The 22,333-nt window shown below is 49.3% G+C and overlaps 2 protein-coding genes across 2 annotated transcripts; one reads left to right on the top strand and one right to left on the bottom strand.

Moving 5' to 3' along the window:
* Positions 1–168: 168 nt before the first annotated feature.
* Positions 169–10,091, bottom strand: TBCCD1 (TBCC domain containing 1). The gene is made up of 7 exons (XM_054639452.2): positions 9,729–10,091; positions 9,457–9,606; positions 7,884–8,250; positions 6,422–6,608; positions 4,515–5,012; positions 1,257–1,431; positions 169–657 (listed from the first exon to the last, which is right to left on the bottom strand). The coding sequence occupies exons 1-6, from the start codon at positions 10,065–10,067 to the stop codon at positions 1,302–1,304; spliced, it is 1,671 nt and encodes a 556-aa protein (XP_054495427.1). The 5' UTR covers positions 10,068–10,091; the 3' UTR covers positions 169–657; positions 1,257–1,301.
* Positions 10,092–10,376: 285 nt separating this feature from the next.
* Positions 10,377–21,981, top strand: DNAJB11 (DnaJ heat shock protein family (Hsp40) member B11). Its single transcript, XM_054639564.2, has 10 exons — positions 10,377–10,521; positions 10,747–10,903; positions 13,948–14,045; positions 14,942–15,074; positions 15,990–16,132; positions 16,708–16,790; positions 17,263–17,320; positions 17,816–17,927; positions 18,443–18,602; positions 21,603–21,981. The coding sequence occupies exons 1-10, from the start codon at positions 10,454–10,456 to the stop codon at positions 21,665–21,667; spliced, it is 1,077 nt and encodes a 358-aa protein (XP_054495539.1). The 5' UTR covers positions 10,377–10,453; the 3' UTR covers positions 21,668–21,981.
* The last annotated feature ends 352 nt before the right edge of the window (positions 21,982–22,333 follow it).

The following is a 22,333-nucleotide window of genomic DNA, read 5'->3' as shown; positions in this document are numbered from 1 at the left end:
AGTTTTACTTTCAGCCTGGTAGGACTTACATTCTTTTTTTACCTCACTTTCCCCATAAATTAGCAGTTTCTCTGTCTGACAGGTTCACATTTCATTAAGATAAAAGATGCTGTGTCCCCCTAAGACCAACTGTACATGTAAAACCCCTTCCCCAAGACACGTGTCAGGTTTATCCAACAAATCTAGTTTATTGACATTTGTCAAAACAATGCAACCATATACAAAAAATTTATCTTCTAAAAGTGCCATCTTCATATTAAAAAAAAACCTGTTTGATTTCATTCATAAAAAAATTAAACATTTCTTTTTCACATTTATTAAAACAGCACCACTGGTTTGTACCATGAGGATGCAGGTGATGCCCAGGGCCTGCACCCAGCTTTGTCCCAGGAAACCTGGTGTGTTGGACACTATGGACTGCTGTGACAGCTCTGCAACAAGGCACACTTCATCCTCCCCCAGTGCCAGGCACCTCTGAGTCACCAACAGGATGGCTACAGCACATTCCTGGCAAAGCACCAATGCTCAGGAATCCTACAGCAGCCAGGCAGTCCCATCCTCACCAGGGCTGGCTGGCAGATCCAGTGGGTGCAGGTGGGATGGCACAAAGTCATAATGAGAACTGGGCTGAGTGGATCACTGGCTGTTCCCAGAGCTCTGGAACAAAATAAAAGGAGGCAATTTTACTTCTAACACCAGCAAAGAAAAAAAAAAAAGGAATTCAAAGGCTAAATAAAAAATAAAACAATTTTCTAATGGTTTGAAACATGCCATGGCAGAAGAGCACAATAAGGGCAGGTCTCCAGCTCCTAAACCACTTCTGTTTGGGAAGAGTAAGTGAGAATTATCCAAATTCTTATTGTAAGAACTACCCAAAGTCTCACTGAAAGAACAACTCAAAGTCTCATTCAACTCTCTTTAGCAAGAAGTGAGATGGGTGGACATCAATGCACAGAGTTTCTTTGAAAGAGCAGCTATTCCAATCAGTTTTATATCACATTATGTGCAATTTGCCCATCTGCCCTTACAGATGCCTCCAACAAATCAAACTTGGCAGCAAGGCCAAGCTGAGGGCACAGATTTCAGCTGAAAATGGGTTTTGACAGGAAAGTAGGAACTAAACCCAAATGCCAGGCTCTTGTGAGAACACTCCCTCAGACTCCTGCTTCTCCTACCTCTGCCTTGGCTGTGCACACCAACATGGGACAGTTCCTGGGGGGGAGAGAAGAAGCAAGAGAAAGAGGCCTTTTACTCACCTCCCTTCCTTCTGCTGCCCAGGAATGTTATCCTGGCCAGGAATGTTATCCTGCTGCCTGCTTGGAGCCCAGGGCAGGAGGGACCAGGCTGTCCAGCTGCTGTCTGTTCCCTGTCTGAACCAGCCACTCATAGAATTTGTTTTCTACCACAGCCTGGAACTGTTTCCTCTGATCCCTGAAACAGACAAAGCAGCAGGGAAATATGGAAAAATTCACATTTATTCACAGTATTATACTTCTACCATGTCTTCACTATTCAAACAAGCCTCCAGATGGATCAGGAAGAGCCAGGCTTGGTTCCTGAACCTTGCAGAGACAACCAGAAAAGGTTTTTACTGAGTTAATGTGATGCTAGTGAACCCCAAAGGCAGAACCTGGAGCACTTGGAGAAGTCATACAAAATTCTCCATCCCACCACAACCACCCTGCTCCAGGGCTGCCTCCACTTTCCCCTCAGGGCACAGCTGAAAAACTGTCTGAAAAGGGAGAACACTAAGGTTAGCAACCAGTGCTTAAGCACTAAGGACATGAAATTCTATTCTGACAGCACCAGAGGATGGAGATCAGGGAAAAAATGCACCTATAAACACACCTCACATCATTTTCTTTTTGGAGTGTTTTTGGCAAGCCTAACAGGGCAGGCCACTCAGCTCAGGCTAACTGGCACTGGTCAGATACCCAAAATCATCTCCAGAACAGCATCCCAGTCCTCTGGGATCAGCTCACATCTGGAATTTCTTAAGCCAAAGGTGGCACAGGTGTTGAGTAGCTCCTGATGGACCTTTTCAAGTAGTTTAAACAATTCATTTCTGAACAGCAATGAAACATGAACATTTTTCAATATTCTGGAGATTTTATGTGGGTTTGCTTTGAACCCATTCCTAATTTGATGTGCTGACCCCATTCTGTACTGGGAAAAGCAGGAAACCAGTTCCAGAGGAGACCACAAAGGTGATCAGAGGGATGGAGCACACCCCTCCTCTAAGGAAAGGCTGGGAGATTTGGAATTGTTGAGCCTGGAGAAGAGAAGCTTTGAGGTGAAATCACTGTGGCCTTCCAGTGCCTGAAGGAGCTACAAGAAACATGGAGACTCTCTCCAAGAGCCTGAAGTGACAGCACAAGGGGGAATGGCTTCCTACTGCCAGAGAGCAGGGTCAGATGGGATCCTGGGAAGGAATTCTTGGCTGTGAGGGTGCTGAGGCCCTGGCACAGAGTGCCCAGAGCAGCTGTGGCTGCCCCTGGATATCTGGAAGTGTCCAAGGCCAGGCTGGATGGGGCTTGGAGCAGCCTGGGACAGTGGAAGGTGTCCCTGCCCATGGCAGGGGCTGGAATCTGGTTGGGTTTTTAAGGTCCCTTCCAATTCAGGCCATTCTATTCAGTTTTGTCCCACTCACCCTCAGACAGGCTCCATGTATCCACACCCTTTTTTCAAGTTAAGGCTGCTGTCTGTATGTTCTCTTCCATTTGAGCCATTCCCCACAAAGCAGGGTTTTGGAACACAAACTAACCCAAATTCCTCCCCAGTGAACACAAAGGCAGCCACTTCTTTCTTCCCTTGTGGATTTATCTTCTCCAAAAGCTTTTTCTCTACCTTGATCTGCTACCGACCCTGAAAGACTTTCTGTCTGATACGCTCAGAAAAATGAATAAACAGGATTTTATGCTTTTGCAAGTTGTTCCTCAAGCTGTCTTCTTGGTCCTGTCTTACGGGGGTTTTACTTTCAGCCTGGCAGGATTTACATTCTTTTTTTGCCCCACTTTCCTCAATCAGACAACTTCAACTTCTTGAAAGATGTCTTCTTATTTCTAACACTCTCTTTCACCTCCCTGCTTGAGCACAGCAGCTTTTTTCTTTCTACAAGCCTGATATCCTGTTTGCTCTAAGCTTCCTACTTGTCTCCCTTCTTGTTTCCCTGCCTGCAAGAGACAACAGACATTTTCCACTGTCAGCTGCCCACTTTCTTTTCAACAAGCTTCTAAACTTGCCAGAATTTCCCCCCTTTTATGGAATAAGCAGGGAGCTCTTGCCTCCTGTGACTGCAGCAGATGATGGCAAATCTAAGCACATCATCCCCTATTTCCTCATATTTCTTTCACAGGAAGGTTCTGACAGGTCAAACTCCTTCCCAAAACTGTGGAGGGAAGCAGCATCCTGGGAAGAAACACAGATATTTGAAATGGGGTTTTATCCCCATTCTGTGCTTGCCAAGGAAGCTGGGCAGAGGATTCCATGTGATCTGCTCCAGAGGAATTTCAAAGCTACTGCCCCAAGGTGATCTGCTGGCTGCAATGATGCACGTGCACATTCCCAGCTCACCTCAGCAAGGGCTGGGACAGCCATTGATAGCCTCAATCCCAAGGGGAAGGCTGGGCTAAGAGGGACCCCAGGCAGCTCAGGGTGCACACCCAGCCCTGGCCCAATCCACGGCCAGGGTGGATCCCTCACCTCAGCAACATCTGGGAATGCTTTTCCTGGAGCCTCACAAGCTGGGAAAATGCAGCCATGAGAAAGCACCTGCTCAGGAGCAGCGTGGGTGAGGGAGGGGATTGTCCCCCTTCACCCCACTTGGTGAGGCCCCACCTGCAGAGCTGCCTTCAGCCCTGGGATACCCAGCACAACAAGGATGTGCTGCTGCTGCTGCTGCTGGAATCCAGAGGAGGCCACGGAGGTGTTCCAGGGGCTGGAGCCAGGCTGGGAGAGCTGGGGGTGCTCACCTGGAGAGGAGAAAGCTCCAGGGAGACATCACAGCACCTTCCAGTGCCTAAAGGGGCTCCAGGAGAGCTGGAGAGGGATTTGGAGAAGGGACTGGAGTGACATGATATAGTGGAATGGCTTCCCACTGCCAGAGGGCAGATTTAGATCAGATATTGGGAAGAAATTCTTCTCTGTGAGGGTGGTGAGGCCCTGGCACAGGGTGCCCAGAGAAGCTGTGGCTGCCCCATCCCTGAACTGTTCAAGGCCAGGTTGGACAGGGCTTGAAGCAACCTGGGATAGTGGAAGGTGTTCCACAGCATGGGGTGGAACAGGATGAGCTTTAAGGTCCCTTCCAACGCAATTGTGGGATTCTACAGCTCTTGAGCTATGCCTGTGAGCATTAGTCTTCCCCCATCACCAAGCAGAATCCCAGGATTGCTAATTACTAATGCTCTAGGACTGGCCTGCAAGACAAGGCTCCCACAACCCAAGCCATCCTTCAAGGATTTCTGTGGAATCCCCATCAAACAACCCTCTGTCCACATGGCTGAGGGGACACTCACCTGCTCAGCCCTGCCTCCTTCACCATGCGCTGCCACACCTGCACCTTCTGCTCCCGCTGCCTCAGCACCTCCTGGTACTCCTGGGGAAGCCCCCCTGGGGTCTCAGTGGTGTCTCCTTCCATCTCAAAGGGAATCACAAAGGTGTAGAAGTCTGAGGGGGGCAGGAGCCGGAAGACGCTGGTGTCACCGCTGTCCCTGCACACCAGCATGGGGCTGTCCCAGTAGTTTGGCAGAGTGGCCAAGCCCACCTGAGCCATGTGGTCTTCCAGCATGGGATAATGGGTGTGGAAAGGGGCAAAGCTGACTGCCTGGTTCCCCGAGAGAATGAGGGGCTGCGTGGGTGTGAGGGTGTGGAAAGTGCAGCCCTTGGTGGACGAAAGGGACAAGCGATGGCAAACAGCGATGACCTTGACGTTGTCACAGCTCTGGACATGGACTGATACCCCCACAGGGCCCAGGACAAAGGTGCTGTTCCGGCACTTCTCGATGGTCACTGATCTGCCAAGGAAATACAGAACCATCAGGGCTGGAAGGAACCTCCATCCAGACCAAGGCAGGGTCACTGTCATGGACGTATTTTAGGAAAAATCCTTTGGCCAGGATTGTGGTGGTGCTCACAGGGGTCCCAGGAAGAGGGAAGAGATGAGAATCTTGATTCCATGTTGCAGAAGGCTGATTTATTATTTTATGTTATATATATATTATATTAAAACCATACTAAAAGAATAGAAGAAAGGATTTCATCAGAAGGCTAGCAAAGGAAAGAAAAAGAATGATAACAAAATCTTGTGACTGACCAGAGAGTCCGAGACAGCTGGGCTGTGATTGGCCATTAATTAAAAACAACCACATGGACCAATCCCAGATGCACCTGTTGCATTCCACAGCAGCAGAGAACCATTGTTTACATTTTGTTCCTGAGGCCTCTCAGCTTCTCAGAAGAAAAAAATCCTGTGTCTCAGGCATGTTTTTTTGAAAAATCCTTTCCTTAGGATTTTTCCTCCTAAGAAGCTGAGAGGCCTCAGGAACAAAATGTAATCAATGGTTCTCTGCTGCTGTGGAATGCAACAGGTGCATCTTTGATTGGTCCATGTGGTTGTTTTTAATTAATGGCCAATCGCAGCCCAGCTGGCTCGGACTCTCTGGTCAGTCACAAGATTTTGTTATCATTCTTTTTCTTTCCTTTGCTAGCCTTCTGATGAAATCCTTTTCTCTCCATTCTTTTAGTGTAGCTTTAATATATATTTTTCTTTTAATATAATATATATTATAAAATAATAAATCAGCCCTCTGAAACATAGAGTCAAGATTCTCATCTCTTCCCTCTACCTGAGACCCCTGCAAACACCACCACAGGGTCACCTGCAGCAGGTGACATAGGAATGTGTCCAGGTGGGTTTGGAATGTCTCCAGAGAGGGAGACTCCACCTCTTCCCTGGGCACCTGCAATGGAAGGAAGTTCCTCCTCATGTTGAGCTGAAACTTGCTGTGGTTTAGTTTATGGCCATTGCTCCCTATCCTGTCACTGGCACCACTGAGCAAAGCCTGGCACTACCTGGAGATCTCTGTATGGATTGATGGGATCCCACCTCAGTCTGGTCTTCTCCACACTAACCAGGCCCAGCTCTCTCAGCCTTTCCTTGTCAGGGAGATGCTCCAGTCCCTTCATCAACTCTGTATCATCCACTGGACCCTCTCAGGAGCTCCTTGCCCCTCCTGAGGAACCCAGACCTGAACACAGCACCCCAGCTGTGCCTCACAGGGCTGAGCAGAGGGGCAGGATCACTCCCTGACCTACTGGGAATGCTCTTCCTAACACCCCCCAGGATCCCACTGGCCTCCTGGCCCCCAGGACACACTCATGGTCACCAGGAGTGCAGCTGTGTCCCAGGAGAAGCCAAACTCACCGCAGAGGGGACAGGAGGTAAATGAAGGAGTCGTTGCAGCGATAGATTCTGACGTGAGCCCCCACCAGGGTGTCTGAGCTCTTGGCCAGGGTCTGCCTGTACACGTGGCTCATGATCACCAGGGGGGACACCTCTGGCACCACCCGGGCACTGCAGGCAATCCTGGCTCTCCTGGTTGCTCCTTCCACTGCAAAACAAAGCCCACACAAGTTCTGGGTGCAGCAACCCCTCAGGAAAAGAATCAGCCCCAAAGTTCAAGGATGGTAAATCCCACAGCAGTCACACCATCCCTGATGCCTCCTGGGCAGGTCAGCAGCAACAGGCACCAGAAGTTTCAGAAACTGAGAGACAATGAAGGACCAAAACCACTTAAAGATTACTTAGGAGCAGTCAAAGCCCCCCACAAGCTCCAGAATCTCCAGTTCCACAGGCCTGTTGCTGAACACAAGACTCAGCTTAGCAGGAAGATCCTGAGGGTGAGTTTTAAGCAGGAATTGTGTGTTTTAAAAGGGGAAATGCTCCCTCTAGGATGCAATCCTTAAGCCCTTCCCCATCCTCCCTAACCCACTGCCCCTCTTGGGGTCCTGCAGTCAGGGAAACAAAACACTGAGATAAATTCCTTATCCTATGGGGGAAAGTGCCTTGGCTCCACTGCCATGTCCCTGAAGGAGAGGGGCTGGATTGGACACAAGGAAACCTAGACCAGATCCCACCCCACTGCCAGATCCCTGGTCAGCAACAAGAGCTGAGTTCTCATTTCTGGGGTTATTTTTCTTAAAATTTTATTTATACTATTTACCTAGATTTATTTTGCTGTATTTCTAAATTGATTTCTGTATTTCCAATTTCCTCTACTTGTATTTTTTGACTTATCTACACTTTTGTAATTCTATTTATTTCTCTACATTTTTATTATATTTATATCTTTATTATATTTATATATTTATTTATATATTTATTTTTATATATTTATTTCTATATTTCTGTGCACTTCTGCTTTTGTTTTTCCATACTCATACTTACTGTATTTCTGTATATTTCTATATATTTCTATTTTGTTCACATATTTCCATTTCCCGCCCACATCCCAATGTCTCCCCACACCCCAATGTCCCCCCAAACTTTTGTAATTCTATTTATTTCTATATATTTTTATTATGTTTATATCTTTATCATATTTATTATATTATATCTATATATTTATTATATCTATATATTTATTTATTATCTTTATTTGTATATATTTATTTCTATTTTTCTACATTTCTGTGCACTTCTGCTTTTGTTTTTCCATACTCGTACTTACCATATTTCTGTATATTTCTATATATTTCTATTTTGCTCACATTTTTCCATTCCCCCCCACATCCCAATGTTCCCCCACATCCCAATGTCCCCCCACATCCCAATGGCCCCCACATTTCTGTCTGTCTAAGAACACCTTCCCAGCAGTTTTGCCCACCTTGCTGTGCCCACGCGAGCTTCTTGCCAGCCTTGACACAGACAGTTATTCCCAGGGGATTGGCAGTGAGGGAGGAGCGCAGCCAGCTCTCCAGCTTGTGCAGGGAGAAGGTTCTGGAGCCTTTGGAATACCCATTGTGGCCATGGCAGGGCTGCCTGAGGGCCAGCTTGTGGAGGGGACGGACGGTGCCCGAATTGCTGACGGTGCCCTCCAGCAGGAAGCTGAGGGCACACACGGCTTCAAAGGACACCAGGCTGCTGCAGCTGGAATGGGAAGAGGCTGAGAGCTGCTCTGGCTCCAGCAGCAGCTCCAAGATATCCAAGAGGTGGCTCTGAACAAAGGCAAGGTGCTCCTGGTCGTCCCAGTTCTGTAGGGGCAGGAAAACACACAAGGGGTGAGTTCTCCAAGCTGCTCCATGGACATCATATATACAAATCCTTGCTTAGAATCCTTCCAGAAGAAGGAAAGCCAGTCAGGTACAGTGCTCATTCCTGCTGCTCTGCTCTCACAAGGCTGGAAGACACCCCCCCCCAAAAACTCAAAATAAAGCATTTAATTCCAACTCAAGTATCAAGTATTTCCTTCTAGAGAGCAGCACCAGGCTCTTCTACAGCCCCACACAAACCCAGGCCACTGCTGCTGGCATTCAAAGGGAGGACACAAATCAATAACTGACACTCAAGGTCCTGGAGCTGCTCCACTGGAAAAACCCCTGCAGCCAGGATTCAGTGCCAGGATAAAAAGCAGAGGATCATTTCTCCAATAAACCAAACCCTCTGAAAGAATCCTTATTTCAAATTCTAAAGGGCTGCAGCCCAAAAAAAGGAGACTGCAATTCAGGCAGAGATTAATAAAGGTGAGTTTTACCGAAGGGACATAGGGCTGTGATTACACCTTGTCCTCACCACTTTTGTTCCACGTTTCAGGATAAAATTATCCAGTTCCTATTTTTAATCATTTCAGCTTGCCCCAAGCTACATTTCACCAGCTTATCCCACTCACAGCAGCACATCTGTGCCAGAATTCCAGAGGTTGGCATGGCCTTACACAGGGTTGCAAATTGTAATGCATTCTCGCACACAGAGCTGCTCACAGGACACATCCAACTCACTCCTTCCTAAATACCTGGCAGTATTTTAAAAGGAAATAGCATTTCCATGCAGTTGATCTACAGCTGAACAACCAACTCCCCTCTCAGAAACAAAATATGATGCCCTGGAATCCAAAATTCCACACTGGGATCATGGGAAAGGCACTATGAGCATGAGGAGAGCTCCCTGCTTGACTAATAAAGCAAAAAAGGCTGTTGCTTCTCAAAAGGAGACTTGCCAAGACTCTCGAGGAATATTCAGTTGGGTTTGGACTCCAGGAAAGTCTCATGGAAAACTTTAAAAATCCATTTTCTAAACTGTAGAGATCACAACAACTTCACTTAGTTTACTATGGAACAGGAGTTGTGCAGCTGGAGCTTTGCTCAGAGGTGAAACCCTCCCGGGAACAAACCAGCCCCTTCCCCAAGCCCCCTCAGAGCGAAGAGGCTCCTGCACACGGGCAGTCCCGGAGGTACGAGTACCTTATTCTCGGTGCCCAATTTCCCTGACAGGCTGGGAGACTTGGTCCTGGGGCTGGGCCACTCGTCGCCGAGCAGAGAGCGCCGTAGGGACACGTTGTGGAACTGCTGCACGTACAGGAAGAGCAGGAACTGCAGCGTGTCCACGGAGAGCTGGAGAGCACGGGAGAGACAGAGAATTGTCAGCCTGGGCCGGGCTCCCCTTTCGGCGGGATTGGGGCTCCCCCTGCCTTAGGCCGGGCCCGGACTCCCCCTGCCTTAGGCCGGGCTCTTGCCTTGCTCCGCTCCCACTCCAGCTCCTCGGCGCTGGTGCAGGCCGCCTCAACCTCGGCCCAGCGCAGGCGGAGCGGCGGGGAGGGCCCGCGGAGGCCGCGGAAGAGCTCGAAGTAGAGCCAGGCGATCTCGGGGCTCAGCAGCAGCTTCCCGCAGGCGATGTGCCGCCAGCTGGACCAGCTCAGCCGCGGGAAGCAGCCCTGGTCCGCCCGAGCGCGGGCGTAGGCGGCCGCCTTGCGCAAGTAGTGCGGGGTGAGGCGGGCGGGCGGCGGGGCCGGGAGCGCTCCCACCAGGAACGGCTCCGTGCGCACCCACAGCCGCACCGGCCCCGCCGCCGCCATCGCCGCCACCGCCGCCACTTCCGGGTTCCGCCGCGGGCACCATAGAGACGGCCCTTCCCGCCTGCCGGGAGCCGCCGCCCATTGGCTGAGACTGCCAGCGCGAGGGCGGGAAAAAGCGCTGCGCTCGATGATTGGCTGTTCGGAAGGAAGTCACCCTGGAGGGGCGGCGGGGCGTGACCGGCGGGCTCGGCGGCGACGCTCCGGCAGGCGATTGGCCGGCGGCGGTGAAGTGTGAGCAGCCCATTGGCCGGCGTTGAGCGGCGGCGAGCTCGGATTGGCTAGCGTGGAACACCCCGCGCTCCCATTGGCTGGGGCCGAGGCGCTGCGGAGCCGCCGGGACGCGCCGCTCCCGCCGCTCCCCCTTAGCCGGCAGGGCCGGGCCCGCCATGGCCCCCGCCTGGATCGGCCGCCTCTGCCTGCTCCTGCTCTGCCTCTGCGGGGAGGCCGCCGCGGGGTGAGTGCGCCGGGCCGCGCCCACGGGTCTGGGGTTCCGCCTCAGCACCGGCCTTCCCCCTCCTCAGGCTCGGCGGGCGCGGCGCTGACGGGACCCCGCTCCCTTCCCCTCATCGCTCTCCTGTTCCCCCTCTCCCCTCTCCCTTCCCGTCTCCTTCCCATCCCCGTTCTTCCTCACCCTCTCCCCGCTCCCTTTCCCTCACCTTTTCTCTCCCCCCCACGGCAGGAGAGACTTCTACAAGATCCTGGGGGTGTCCCGCGGCGCCTCCATCAAGGACATCAAGAAGGCCTATCGCAAACTGGCGCTGCAGCTCCATCCCGACAGGAACCCCGACGACCCCCGGGCCCAGGAGAAGTTCCAGGACCTGGGCGCTGCCTACGAGGTGAGGCCGGGAGCCGGAATGTCCTCCCCGGGCTGGGAAGGGTGGATGGGGCTCGTAGTAAAATAAACCAGGCTGGATCTTGGCCATTGAGACTCATGAGGATTCATCCTGGAGCTTTCAGGGGATGGGAAAGGAGGTTTGTGGGGAATCAAAGGCTCTTCCCTAAGGTGCAGCTGGAATCCGTCCTTCCCCTGTTACCATGTGAAATTCCATCTTCCCCCTGTTAATACAATGAATTCTATCCCACATCTCTTATTGTCACAGAATCCCAGGATGGTTTAGGTTGGAAGGGACTTAAAGATGATCTCATTCCATCTCTTCACCATGGGCATGGACACCTTCCACATCAAATTTCCTTTATTCCTTCTCATCAATTTCCATCCTCCCCCTATTACTACACCAAATTCCATCCTGCCCCTCTTAATACATCCAGTTCCAGATACTCTCCCAAATGAAAACAGAGATCCAGAGCTTACCAAGTTGCTTTATAAGGGTCACCCAATTCTGGTTCCATTTCACCCAAACAACCAAATCAACTCACTGTGTCCCACAGCCAATTCAGCAGAAGGATTTCCAAGCTGTCCTGGCTAAACACAGATAAAGACCTTGCAATGAAGGGCAGGTTGCTTTCCCTCCTATTACTACACCAAATTCCATCCTGCCCCTCTTAATACATCCAGTTCCATATACTCTCCCAAATGAAAAACAAAGATCCAGAGCTTACCAAGTTGCTTGGAGAGCTGCTCCTGCCAGAGGACAGTCCAACATCCCTCAGCTCCCTCAGCCAGGAGGAAGCCAAGGCACCAGCTTAAAGTTCTTTGGAATTTATTCCCAGTTCCTCAGGGGAGGAGGGGAGGTGCAGCAGCTCCAAGTGTCTGTAGGGCCTGACTGGGATTAGTCTGAGCTGATGGGAAGTGAAAGGTGCTGGCCTTGGGTTTAGAGCATATTAAGTGAGAAAAGTAGTTGTGGGACACAGCAGGATTCCTGTTATTCCATGATAATGTTGTGGCATGCAAATGATCCCCCACACCAATAGCCCAGTGCATTAAATGAATCAAATACAGATCATTGTATTGCCCAAAGGTGTGAAGGCAAAGCCTGCTTTCCTTACCTGTACATACACAGCGATGGAATGTTTCCTCCATGTTTTCTGTCCTTTTTGTCCTCCTTCTGTCACTGTTGGACTCCATCTGCCCCTGCTCCCCCCTGTGCAGCAGAGAGGAAAATGATGCTGAAAAATTCCATTAGCAAAAATTCCTAGCAGTGAATTCCTCTTTGGGTGGGAGCTTGGAGTCTCCTTTGGGAAGAACCCAGCTGCAGGTAAAAGGATTTATAGCCTGGCTCCTGCTTCCATCCCTGGTGCTCCTCAGATATGCAAATATTCTTCAAAAGAGGAAGTGAGAGAACAGCTGGCATTTATTTCTTTGTGTTGAGAAAGAAAAATCTTCACTTTTGTTTTCTCTAAAAGCTGGGACCCCTTTTTAGTTCTGACTTATATAAACTGGCTTTATTATCACAGGGAAAATGAACATAAAGACATTTTTTGTGGAAAAAAAGTAATCCCCTATCATCTGCAGCACTTCAGGATTGATGCACATGGAGCTGTGAGCTTGGTGCTGCTTCTGTGAGCTGGGATCTTGTTGGCACTTCCTGCTGGCAAAGGATTTCTCTGCCTCTTCCTCGAGTTCCAGCTGGTTTAAGTGTTTGCCAGCAGCTGAGATTATTCTCTCTATTCAAAAGCTGAGTGAAAAAGTGTTTGTAAAATGGAATCAGAAATCCAGTCTTCGTGTGTGTGAGGTTTGGAGGAAGCTTTTGATGCCCTCCCTGCTAGGTCTTCATCTGTGTTTAGCCAGGACAGCTTGGAAACCCTTCTGCTGAGTTAGCTGTGGGACACAGTGAGTTGATTTTTGGGCAGAATGGAACCAGAATTGGGTGTCCCTTATAATGCAGAATTTTCTTCACCATAAACTCTCTGTTAACAGCACTGCTGCTCAGGGGGTGGGTAGCTGATTATGGCAAAGCTTTCCTAAAAATATTGAGGGGAAAGTAGGTTAATGAACCTGCTCAGTGTCTTCATTTTCACAGGCTCAGTGATTCCAGCCCAGAGCTGTGTGCTCTGAATTCAGCTGTTTGAACCAGGAAAGAGACTGATCCCAGGAGAGGGAGTGAGACTCTTCTGCAGAGCCATGAGTCTCAGGATGGATTTGGGAGGAGTTTCCATGGGAATCTCAAGTGGCAGAGGGACCACTGAACCCTTACCTGCTGGGTGAAAGTGATGAAGTCACTGCTAATTTTCCCTTGTTGATAACATTTATCAGTGGTTATAATTCCACAGAATCTTAGCATGGTTTGAGTTGGTAGGGACCTTAAAGCTCATCCATTTCCACTCCCTGCCATGAGCAGGGACACCTCCCACTGTCCCAGGTGGCTCCAAGCTCCATCCAACCTGGCCTTGGACACCTCCAGGGATGGGGCAGCCACAGCTTCTCCAAACACCCCAAATTCAGCAGGTTTTCCTCTTTTAGCTGCTTCTCCACCTGTTGAGTTGCTTCTCCATCTGTTCCCACTCCTTCTGAAAGCCAACCTGCCAACTCTGGCTTTTCCAAATATGATCAATGAGGGAGGAAGGGCAAGGAACACTAAATGTGACCAGAGACTTCTGGATCTCTGAGGCGGGAAGAGCAAAGATCAAAACTTAGGAAATAAAATCAAAATAAAATCAATGCTTAAAAGTCATGGCTGAGACACAGGGATGGTGGTATGTGATTATTTGTCTCAGCATGTCCTGCTTTGTAGGATTTGAGTTATTCCTTGTGATTCTTTTTTCAATATTTAAGATAAACTCAATGTTTATGTTTTCCAGTCTGCTCCTGCTTTTTTAATGAATGAAATGTGCTTTTTATGGGCTTAACTTTTCCAGAGAGCACAGCAAGCAGGGCTCCTGTAGAGTCCCCAGTGAAAAGTGCTGAGAGGGCCCTCAGAGCCTTGTCTAACACCTCCCCTCAGCTCCACATGAGCCTTTCCTCCATCCTTGCCTTTTCCAGGTGCTGTCAGATGAGGAGAAGAGGAAGCAGTATGATGCCTATGGAGAGGAGGGCCTGAAGGATGGGCACCAGAGCTCCCATGGAGACATCTTCTCCCAGTAAGGAGTTTTAACCCCTTTGGGCTGTCCTGCAGCTGCTGCTCTGATTCTGTGATGCTCAAGAACCCTTTTGAGGGGTTTTGCCTGGCCCAGGGTCTGATGTGCAAGTTGAGAATTTGAAGAAATACATTTACATGCAATTTCCAGTTTTGGTGTGCCCCACTCCTTGCTGCAAGCAGAAACCAGTGGAGACTTCCCACATGGGTACCTCTGGGCACTGTGGGTGATTTTTCAGGTGCAGCACCTGCTTCAAACATGTGGAAACTTTCTCAGGTTATCTGGGTGTGATTGGGGTTTGACCTGTTCTCTCACACCACTCTGGGGACACTTTTCTTTCTGCAAAGCAATGCTATGGTTACTTGCACAGCCCCTGTAGAATTTGGAGCATTAAAAACCAAAGGCACTTGCACGTTGCTTGGACAGAACCTGATTTTCTACCCCTTTGGATAAATTTCCTAAAATAATTCCAGAAGTTGCTCAGCTCCTGTAATCCTGGGTGAGGACTTGCACTGCTGCTCTGCTCTGTTCTGAGGGACAATATGCAGAATTCCTAGGGAGTTTTCCTCATCCCTCTTGTCCTCAAACTACTGAAAACCAATCTGCTAGCAGTGACTTGCAGTGCTACTCAGAGTTTACTCCTTTTGGTGGTGGCAGCTGAGCAGCAGTGCAGTGTGGAGAGGTCAGATTTTGAATGTTCTGCTCCAAATTTTGTTTTCTTTAGTGCCGAAAACTCTTCCAAAATGGCTGCTGTGTTTGAAGACTTTAGTTATGTTCTGCAGGAACAAAAAGAGGTTCCCGGGTTTACTCTGGAGCTTTAAGATTGCTTCTTTTTAGTGGATTAGAAGCATTTGCCTAGAATTCCTTCTTCCTGAGCTAACCATTGTGCTTAACTCCAGTTTCTTTGGGGACTTTGGATTCATGTTTGGAGGGAGCCCCCGCCAGCAAGACAGGAATATTCCCCGGGGAAGTGACATCATCGTGGACCTGGAGGTCACACTAGAGGAGGTGTATTCAGGAAACTTTGTAGAAGTAAGTTTACTTGTCTCAGTGTTTCTTTTGTTCCCAGGTTTGAGGTGCCTGACCAGAGTTCAGAGTATCTTATCCCAAAAAATTAGAGCTGAAATAGATGCTCCTTTTCTGGGTCTGGCAGAGGAGGATGTTGTGGTGCTATTTCCTGTAGTTTACTGAAGAAACCACACATTTATTCATCTTTTGCATCTGGCACTGTCTCCATAAAGTGTGATAATACTGATTTGTTGGCTGTCAGTCAGCAGCTCAGCTTGAATAGTGCAGCAGCCCAGTTGAAAGAGGTGTAAATTGTCCCTCTGTAGAATTTAGGAATATTTGAGGGGCTGTTGATAAGCTTCAAATTCACTTTGCAATTTTTGTGAAACCACATTGAGAATTTTTCAGTCTCCTTCTACAGCTAAACATGTCACTGCAAGTTTCCAGATTATATAACTGAGAAGAGTATGTGGAAAATTATTATTTTCTTTTAAGCAAGCTCCATCTCTGGTGCTGACAATCCCTCCTGTCTGCTGGTTGGCTTTCCAGTGGTTGATTTTTGTGTTGGGGCTGTTGGGGGAACTCCAGATAATTTCCCCATTGTGTGGGACAAGGAAGTGTCATAACCAAAGTGTGGGGTGTTCCATCCTAGTGTTATCTTTCCTGTGTGGAAAGAGAATGGCAATAGTGATGTCAGAGAGAGCTTTTTTGGTGTTTAACGTGTGATCACAAGGTGAAAACTTGTCATTGTTTTGCCAAGGCCACATTTGGAGCTATTGTGGCAGCACCACACCACAATACGTCCCTGCCTGTGGGACAAGGCTGGAATTAGCTGATTTTTAAGGTCCTTTCCAACCCAAACCATTCTCTGTTCAGAGAAATCCAGACCCTTATGGAGACCCAGGAGCACTGACATCAGCCTCTCCCTCTTCCCTTCAGGTTGTCAGGAACAAGCCAGTGGCAAGACAGGCCCCTGGCAAACGGAAATGCAACTGCAGGCAGGAGATGAGAACCACCCAGCTGGGCCCTGGGCGCTTCCAGATGACTCAGGAAGTTGTTTGTGATGAGTGTCCCAACGTCAAGTGAGTTTGGTGCTCGTTCCTGCTCCACAGAATCCTAAATTCCATGATTTTATGTAGGGACATCAATATAGGGAGGTTTATTCCAAAACCCACCGCTAGATGGGGGAACGCGCCTGTGTTCCCAGGAAGAGCTGGGGACTTTGGGAAGGATTAACACCGGGTTCTCATTTCCAGGGAGCCACTCTCGATTCTTGCATCTGTTGGATGCAGAGCTCCCCAGTTTCCCCTTCCAGCCTTTTATTCCTTGCACAAAGTTCCACAGCTAGATCTGAAAGGGAAGCACACAGCTGGGAACAGCTGGATATGGAATACCATGCTGAAATGGAATGCCATCACACCCCCTGCTGCTGACTGTGTGTTTGGGAGCTTTCAGCTTTGCCTCCTCTACTCCCTGAGTCTCAGCTCACCAGAAAGGCAGCTCTGACTCTCTAGGTTTAGATGTGAGCAAGGACAGCATGTGTGAGCTTGTGGGGGTGGTCTCCTTTCCCCAGGGACACAAATTAAAAGTTGAGATGAAGTTGACATAAATAAATAAAGTTTCAAGCTGAGTGCTGGGTCGCTCTTCCCCTTTTCAGGCTGGTGAATGAAGAGAGGACACTGGAAGTGGAGATAGAGCCAGGGGTGAGGGATGGCATGGAGTATCCCTTCATTGGGGAAGGTGAGTGTGTGCTCTGCTCTGAGCTGCTCCTCCTCCATGATTCTCTGGCACATGGTTCCCATGTGGTCGGAAGTGCTGTGTTCTCTGCATGTGCTGAAATCCAGGAGCATGTTCCTAAGTCTGGATAACACAGTTCCACTCCCTTAGCTGGGAGTGGGGACAACACCTGAGCAGGAGCATCTGTTCCAGGCTTGAGCCTTTGAAGGGATCCCCTCTGCCCTTCAGTGGCTAAAGGATTTCATTAACATGCAGACAGGTCTTCCAGAAAAGCAGAGGTGACCTTGCTGAGGCAGCACTCAGAAAGCCCTAAGCTCTTTAGGAGATGTTTAAGCAGAATTTTGGTCATCTAAAGATCAATTAGTTGGTTTTGTTTTGGTTTGGTTTTTTTCCTTTTAACTGTAATATCCTGCTTGTCTCTCCACTCATTCCTATTTCCTTTCCTTTAAACAAAACTTTGCTTTCTCCCCCACAGGTGAGCCCCACGTGGATGGGGAGCCAGGAGATTTGCGCTTCCGAATAAAAGTTCTGAAGTAAGTCTCTGGCCTAGCTGAGCTCTTGCTTGGCCAGATGGAGCTTGTCCTTTAGCAGGGCAGGTTCAGGTCTGGCACTCAGGGCTGTGCAGGATGCTCAGCCCTCGTGGTGCTGGAGGAGTGGACTTGATGCTGTTAAAAGTAGAATTATCAAAGTATCCTAATTTTTTTTGGCTTGAATTCACCGTGTGTGATTCAGAATAAATATCTCCTTTTCCCTAGCACACAATCTTGCTATTGTAAGGAAATGCACTACTAAGAAAATTGCTGTGTGAGTCAGGACTTCTTGCCACACCTCACCACTCAGTGCCCTAGAAATAGAAAAGGCATTTATCAGTGCATATCTTATACAGGAAAATGAAGCTAAATTTGATTCATTCTTCACTTCCCCTCCTATTTATGATTTCTCCAAACTCCCAAATTGAAGGAAAGAAGCTCAAGGACCTGTTTCCCCTCTGGGGAAGGAGTAAAGTTCAATGGCTCTTATTTCCACAGGCACCCAGTGTTTGAAAGGAGAGGAGATGACTTGTACACAAACGTGACGATCTCGCTGGTCGAGGCACTGACAGGCTTTGAGATGGATATTGCCCACTTGGATGGGCACAAGGTGAGGCCCAGGGTGTTGTGTGCATCCCAAATTCACCTGCAGCTCCATGCTGAGGATTGGCTTGCTCAGGGTCTGGGTATCTACAGTATTCCTTCTGTTGGAGCATTTCCAGGCCAATGGACTCTCTATGAGAAGTGCCTCACTTCCAGGCTGTCCCAGCAGCAGGGGGGTGGTGTTAGTTCTGGCATGTGTCCAGTGAAACAGCCTGGGCCCATGGGATATCACTGGTTTTGGCAAGGAATCAATGCCAGTTGGAGTTTTCCAGTGGGTTGGAAACAGAGTGTTGGAGTATTGGGGTGCACACACAGAACGTGGACTGCCCCAGGAGGTGGTGGAGTCCCTGTCCCTGGATGTGTCCAGGGAACATCTGGATGTGGCCCTCAGTGCTCTGTTCTGCTTGACAAGGTCAGAATCAGTCATGACTTGGACTCAATGATCTTGGAAGTCTTTCCCAACCTCAGTGATCCTGGGATCTTGTAACACCACTAATGTTCTCACTTTCCTTTTCTCTCCAGGTTCACATTGTGCGGGATAAAACCACAAAACCCGGCGCCAAGCTGTGGAAGAAGGGAGAAGGTCTTCCAAACTTTGATAACAACAACATCAAAGGCTCCCTAATAATCACCTTTGATGTGGAGTTCCCCAAGGAGCAGCTGACGCCGGAGCAGCGGGAAGGTGCGTGCCCAGAGCCCTCAGCCTGACCCTGGCACAGCTCCTCCAGGGGCTGGAGCAGTCAGGAGGGGCTCTCCTGTCCCTGTGCCCCTTGTCCAACATAGCACAGTTGGCTGGTGGCCCCTGATGAACTCCCACTTCCCTTGGAAGCAAGGAAGCTTGGCTGCTGAGGTTGGGATGTGCTGCTGCTGGAATGCAGCTCTTGGCAAGTTTGCAGGTGCTTTGTTTTGGTGCTGCCTGTCTGTCTGACCCCACAGCCTTGCTGGGCTCAGCCTCTGTCTGCTTTGCCTCGGCTGGAATGGGATCACAAAGGGTTTTCCAGCCCCTGCTGCTACTTTCTTGGAGGCAAGACTTGTGGAAATCCCTCTGCTGCTGAGGGTAAGGAATGTCTCACTGTGTCAGGAGAAGAGTTGTTCCTTCCCACAGCTCCTTCCAGCCTACTCCCTCTAGGACAGATCCGCTGCTCAGCTTCAGATGGAAACCTGATGAACCATGTAGGAATCCTAAAACTGCCAGGAGGGTAAATCCTTAAATCCTATACTCCCAGCAGGGAATTCTTTGCTCCAGCAGCCTCTGTGGTTCTGCTGCTCCACATCAGAGTAGGAATCAAGGGCCTCATCCTCTGTCATGGGACAAAGATATTCTTGGCATGTACTAGTGCAGCTCTTCAGGAAATTCCCCAGAACTTCTTCCAGGGCTTCTTCTGAAGTGGATTTCCTGGACTCCTCAATTTTGTAGTGGGAAGCCAAGCACTGGGTGGGTTTTGGCCACACTGCTGCCCTGTGCAGTCCAGCTGGTGGCTGCAGCTCCAGATGTCCCAAGGCTCTTCCTGCAGCTCTTTAGGCTGGGAGCTCTGTACCTCTGGGCTGGGCTTAGAGTGATCCTGCTTCATGGTTTTATCCCTGTGCTTTCCCTCTTGTTCCAAGAGTATTGTACAGGGCACAATGGCCTCGTCACTGTGGAGTCTCAGTCCAGGCTCTGCTGCCCTTCCAGAAGTTTCATCAGGCAACAGCAGCTCTGAAACACATGTGAGGTTATTCCAGCTGTTGCTCTTGGCAGTTTAGAGGACCCCAGTCAAGGAGCAGTGACAGAAGCCTCCATGTTTTTGACAGAATTGCTCACACACCTCTGCGGATATCCGGGAGCAGAGAGATGATGGCACTGGCAAGGGTGTGTTCAGGCACAGGGCCTTGGGTGTTTCTCTCCCTCCCAAAGCAATTACACATTTCCCAGGGGAAGGTGACTGGGCAGGCAGTCAGATGCCTTTCTGTGTGCTGGGTATCTCCAAACATCCACGATATCAGGAGTTTTATGAGGGAATAGGTCTATCCCTGCGTGTGGCAGCAGTTCAGTGTACACATTCAATGGAAAACTGTGGGCTTCAGAATTCAAAACATCCCTTTTTTCCTTATTGTTGGCAGTGCTCCTCATTTCTTATCTCCTGACCACATATCCAGCTCCTGGGGCTGTCAGAAGATACTCTGGCTCCAAGAGCACCACCCCCACCTTTGGAGTCACAGAAATAATATCCCTTCTTTCCTGCAGTGGGACTTGATCACTGCTGATCAGGGCTTCCTCTCCCTCTGTGCTGTAACCTGTCACTTCTTGTTGGTATCAACAACATTTCAAAGGAAAAATTGACTTCAGGCTGCACTTCAGGGAAGTGCAGTAGCACCAATTGTTAGGATTCCTGGTTGGAATTCCTGATTTAACCTTGGGTACATGTTGAAATATCCTGTGCACTACTGGGGGTGCTCTGCCAGAGGTGTGGGAGCTGCTGGGAAATGAGGTGGGGGATGGTGCTAATCCCAGTTTTTTTCAGGATTACACCTTTCTCCAGCTACAGCCTTCCTTTCTAAGAACCAGACATCCAGGAGCCACATCCTCTCACCCACCAGCTGGAAAGTGACTTGAAGGCTCCTCAGGAAGTGAATTTGCCTTGGAGAATGACCTGTTCTAATAATGAGCAGCTCCTGGATATGTGTTCACTTTGTCCTGGTGTTCCTGAAAAAAGTTCAGGAATCTCTGGCCATCAGGCAAGGAACATGAGAAGTTCTTGCCTGGCAGAGAGACATCCTGCTTCCAGTTACTACTTCCAGGGCAGTTTTCCAGTATTTTAACACAGCTACTGTGACCCTTATGCATCTCATCACTGGTTTTCAAGGACAGTAGAACGTGTAGCCAAAAAGATTTAAGGATAGACAAGCAGGACAAGGGTTACAGGGAGACAAACTGGTTTTTAGAAGGATTTCCTGAAGGATTTGCATGCCTAAAGGTTGGAATTTTCTTCTGTACAAGTAAATTGCTTGGTTTCATTACTGATAGTCAGTCTAAACCTCCCCTGGAGCAACTTGAGGCCATTTCCTCTCGTCTGTCCCTTGTTCCCCTGAGCAGAGTCAGACCCCTCACCTGGCTGTCCCCTCCTGTCAGGAGTTGTGCAGAGCCAGAAGGTTTCCCCTGAGCCTCCTTTTCTCCAGGCTGAGCCCCTTCCCCAGCTCCCTCAGCCTCTCCTGGTGCTCCATTCCCTTCTGTGGACACGCTCCAGCTTGGTCGCCCACAGTGTTGGGAGTTTCCCTCTGTTTTGGGCTCAGTGGTTTCTGAGGCTGCTCTGAGCCGTGTCCTGAGGGGTTCCAGGGCAGTGAGTGACCAGGCTGAGTTCATCAGAGGGGACTCCCTCTCTAATCTCTGGAAAAACAGTGACACATCCACCCTTGCCACTCTGCTTCCTCTGCTCCCTCTGGGCTTGCCCTTTAAGCAGCAGTGGAGACCTGCCAGCCCTTCCCTGTCGTGCCGTGCCGACCCCAGGAGATGAGCTATTATGGATTTAAGGGCTGACTCACTCTTTAGCCTGTTTGGTAAGAATTTGATACTGCCAGATCCTTGAACTGCCAGTTCCTTGGAGTGTTTAGTGTATGGGATTTCAGGAATGGGGAAGAAGTGCTGGAGAAGTCATCCTGTCATCTTTGCTGTGCTCTGCGTGTGACGCTCTCCCTTCCCTTGCAGGTCTCAAGCAGCTGTTGAAGCAAGGATCAGTGCAGAAGGTCTACAATGGATTGCAGGGATATTGATGTGTGGAAAAATTGGACTTCCCTGGAAATGCAAAGTCAGATTTGTTTGCAGTCTTTTCTCCTGCCCACTGTAGAAGGGGGAAGAGGGAGGGGGGCGATGGTTGAGGTTTAGCTCATCTTTGGTTTGTAAATTATGAAAGTGCTCAGAGTTTGGGGAAATACTTTTTCAGGACATAACTGGTGCTGCCTATCATGTTCCACGTCCTGGAACAACAGAGATTCCTTGAGCAGGAAAACAGAGGTGGGGGAAAGGAGTTTTAAATTCCACACAGATTGGAATTTCTGGTTTTTAAATATATTTTGATGTGACTTTTCTTGGCCATCTCAACATATTTTCATAGCCGCTCCTGCTTTTTATGTCCTTCGTGTAAATTTCTTCCAAATTCCTGTTGTTTTGGGGTGATATTTTTAATCCTAGCCCTTCCTCCCCTTCCCCTCTGAGTCCAGAGTGTGGTATTGGTTCAGAATCTGGTTTTGGGGCAGGAATACTGGTGCTGTTGGAAGTGCACTGGGCTGTGTCAGGCCCTACAATTGATGGGGAAAAGAGTCTTTCAAGGTCTCTGTGGGCTCTCCTAACTACCACATCCCAAAAATTGGTCAGAAATTTGAAGTTGCACCAGCTTAGCAAGGACTCCTTGGTCACAGTGGAATTTGGGAATGGCTCCT

Source organism: Agelaius phoeniceus, chromosome 10 (genome assembly GCF_051311805.1).
Source record: "Agelaius phoeniceus isolate bAgePho1 chromosome 10, bAgePho1.hap1, whole genome shotgun sequence".
Classification (NCBI taxonomy): domain Eukaryota; kingdom Metazoa; phylum Chordata; class Aves; order Passeriformes; family Icteridae; genus Agelaius; species Agelaius phoeniceus.
Note: the sequence above shows the minus strand (reverse complement) of the source record. Positions and strands in the feature narration are given on the sequence as shown.

Excerpts from the sequence above, each read along its gene's own strand:
- DNAJB11 (XM_054639564.2), top strand. The coding sequence starts at position 10,454 with ATGGCCCCCGCCTGGATCGGCCGCCTCTGCCTGCTCCTGCTCTGCCTC. Across the intron at positions 10,904-13,947 it reads ACCTGGGCGCTGCCTACGAG|GTGCTGTCAGATGAGGAGAA; the intron begins GTGAGGCCGGGA and ends TGCCTTTTCCAG. Across the intron at positions 17,928-18,442 it reads CCCACTTGGATGGGCACAAG|GTTCACATTGTGCGGGATAA; the intron begins GTGAGGCCCAGG and ends TTTTCTCTCCAG.
- TBCCD1 (XM_054639452.2), bottom strand. The coding sequence starts at position 10,067 with ATGGCGGCGGCGGGGCCGGTGCGGCTGTGGGTGCGCACGGAGCCGTTC. Across the intron at positions 8,251-9,456 it reads AATTGGGCACCGAGAATAAG|AACTGGGACGACCAGGAGCA; the intron begins GTACTCGTACCT and ends CTGCCCCTACAG. Across the intron at positions 1,432-4,514 it reads AAGGAGGCAGGGCTGAGCAG|GGATCAGAGGAAACAGTTCC; the intron begins GTGAGTGTCCCC and ends TGTCTGTTTCAG.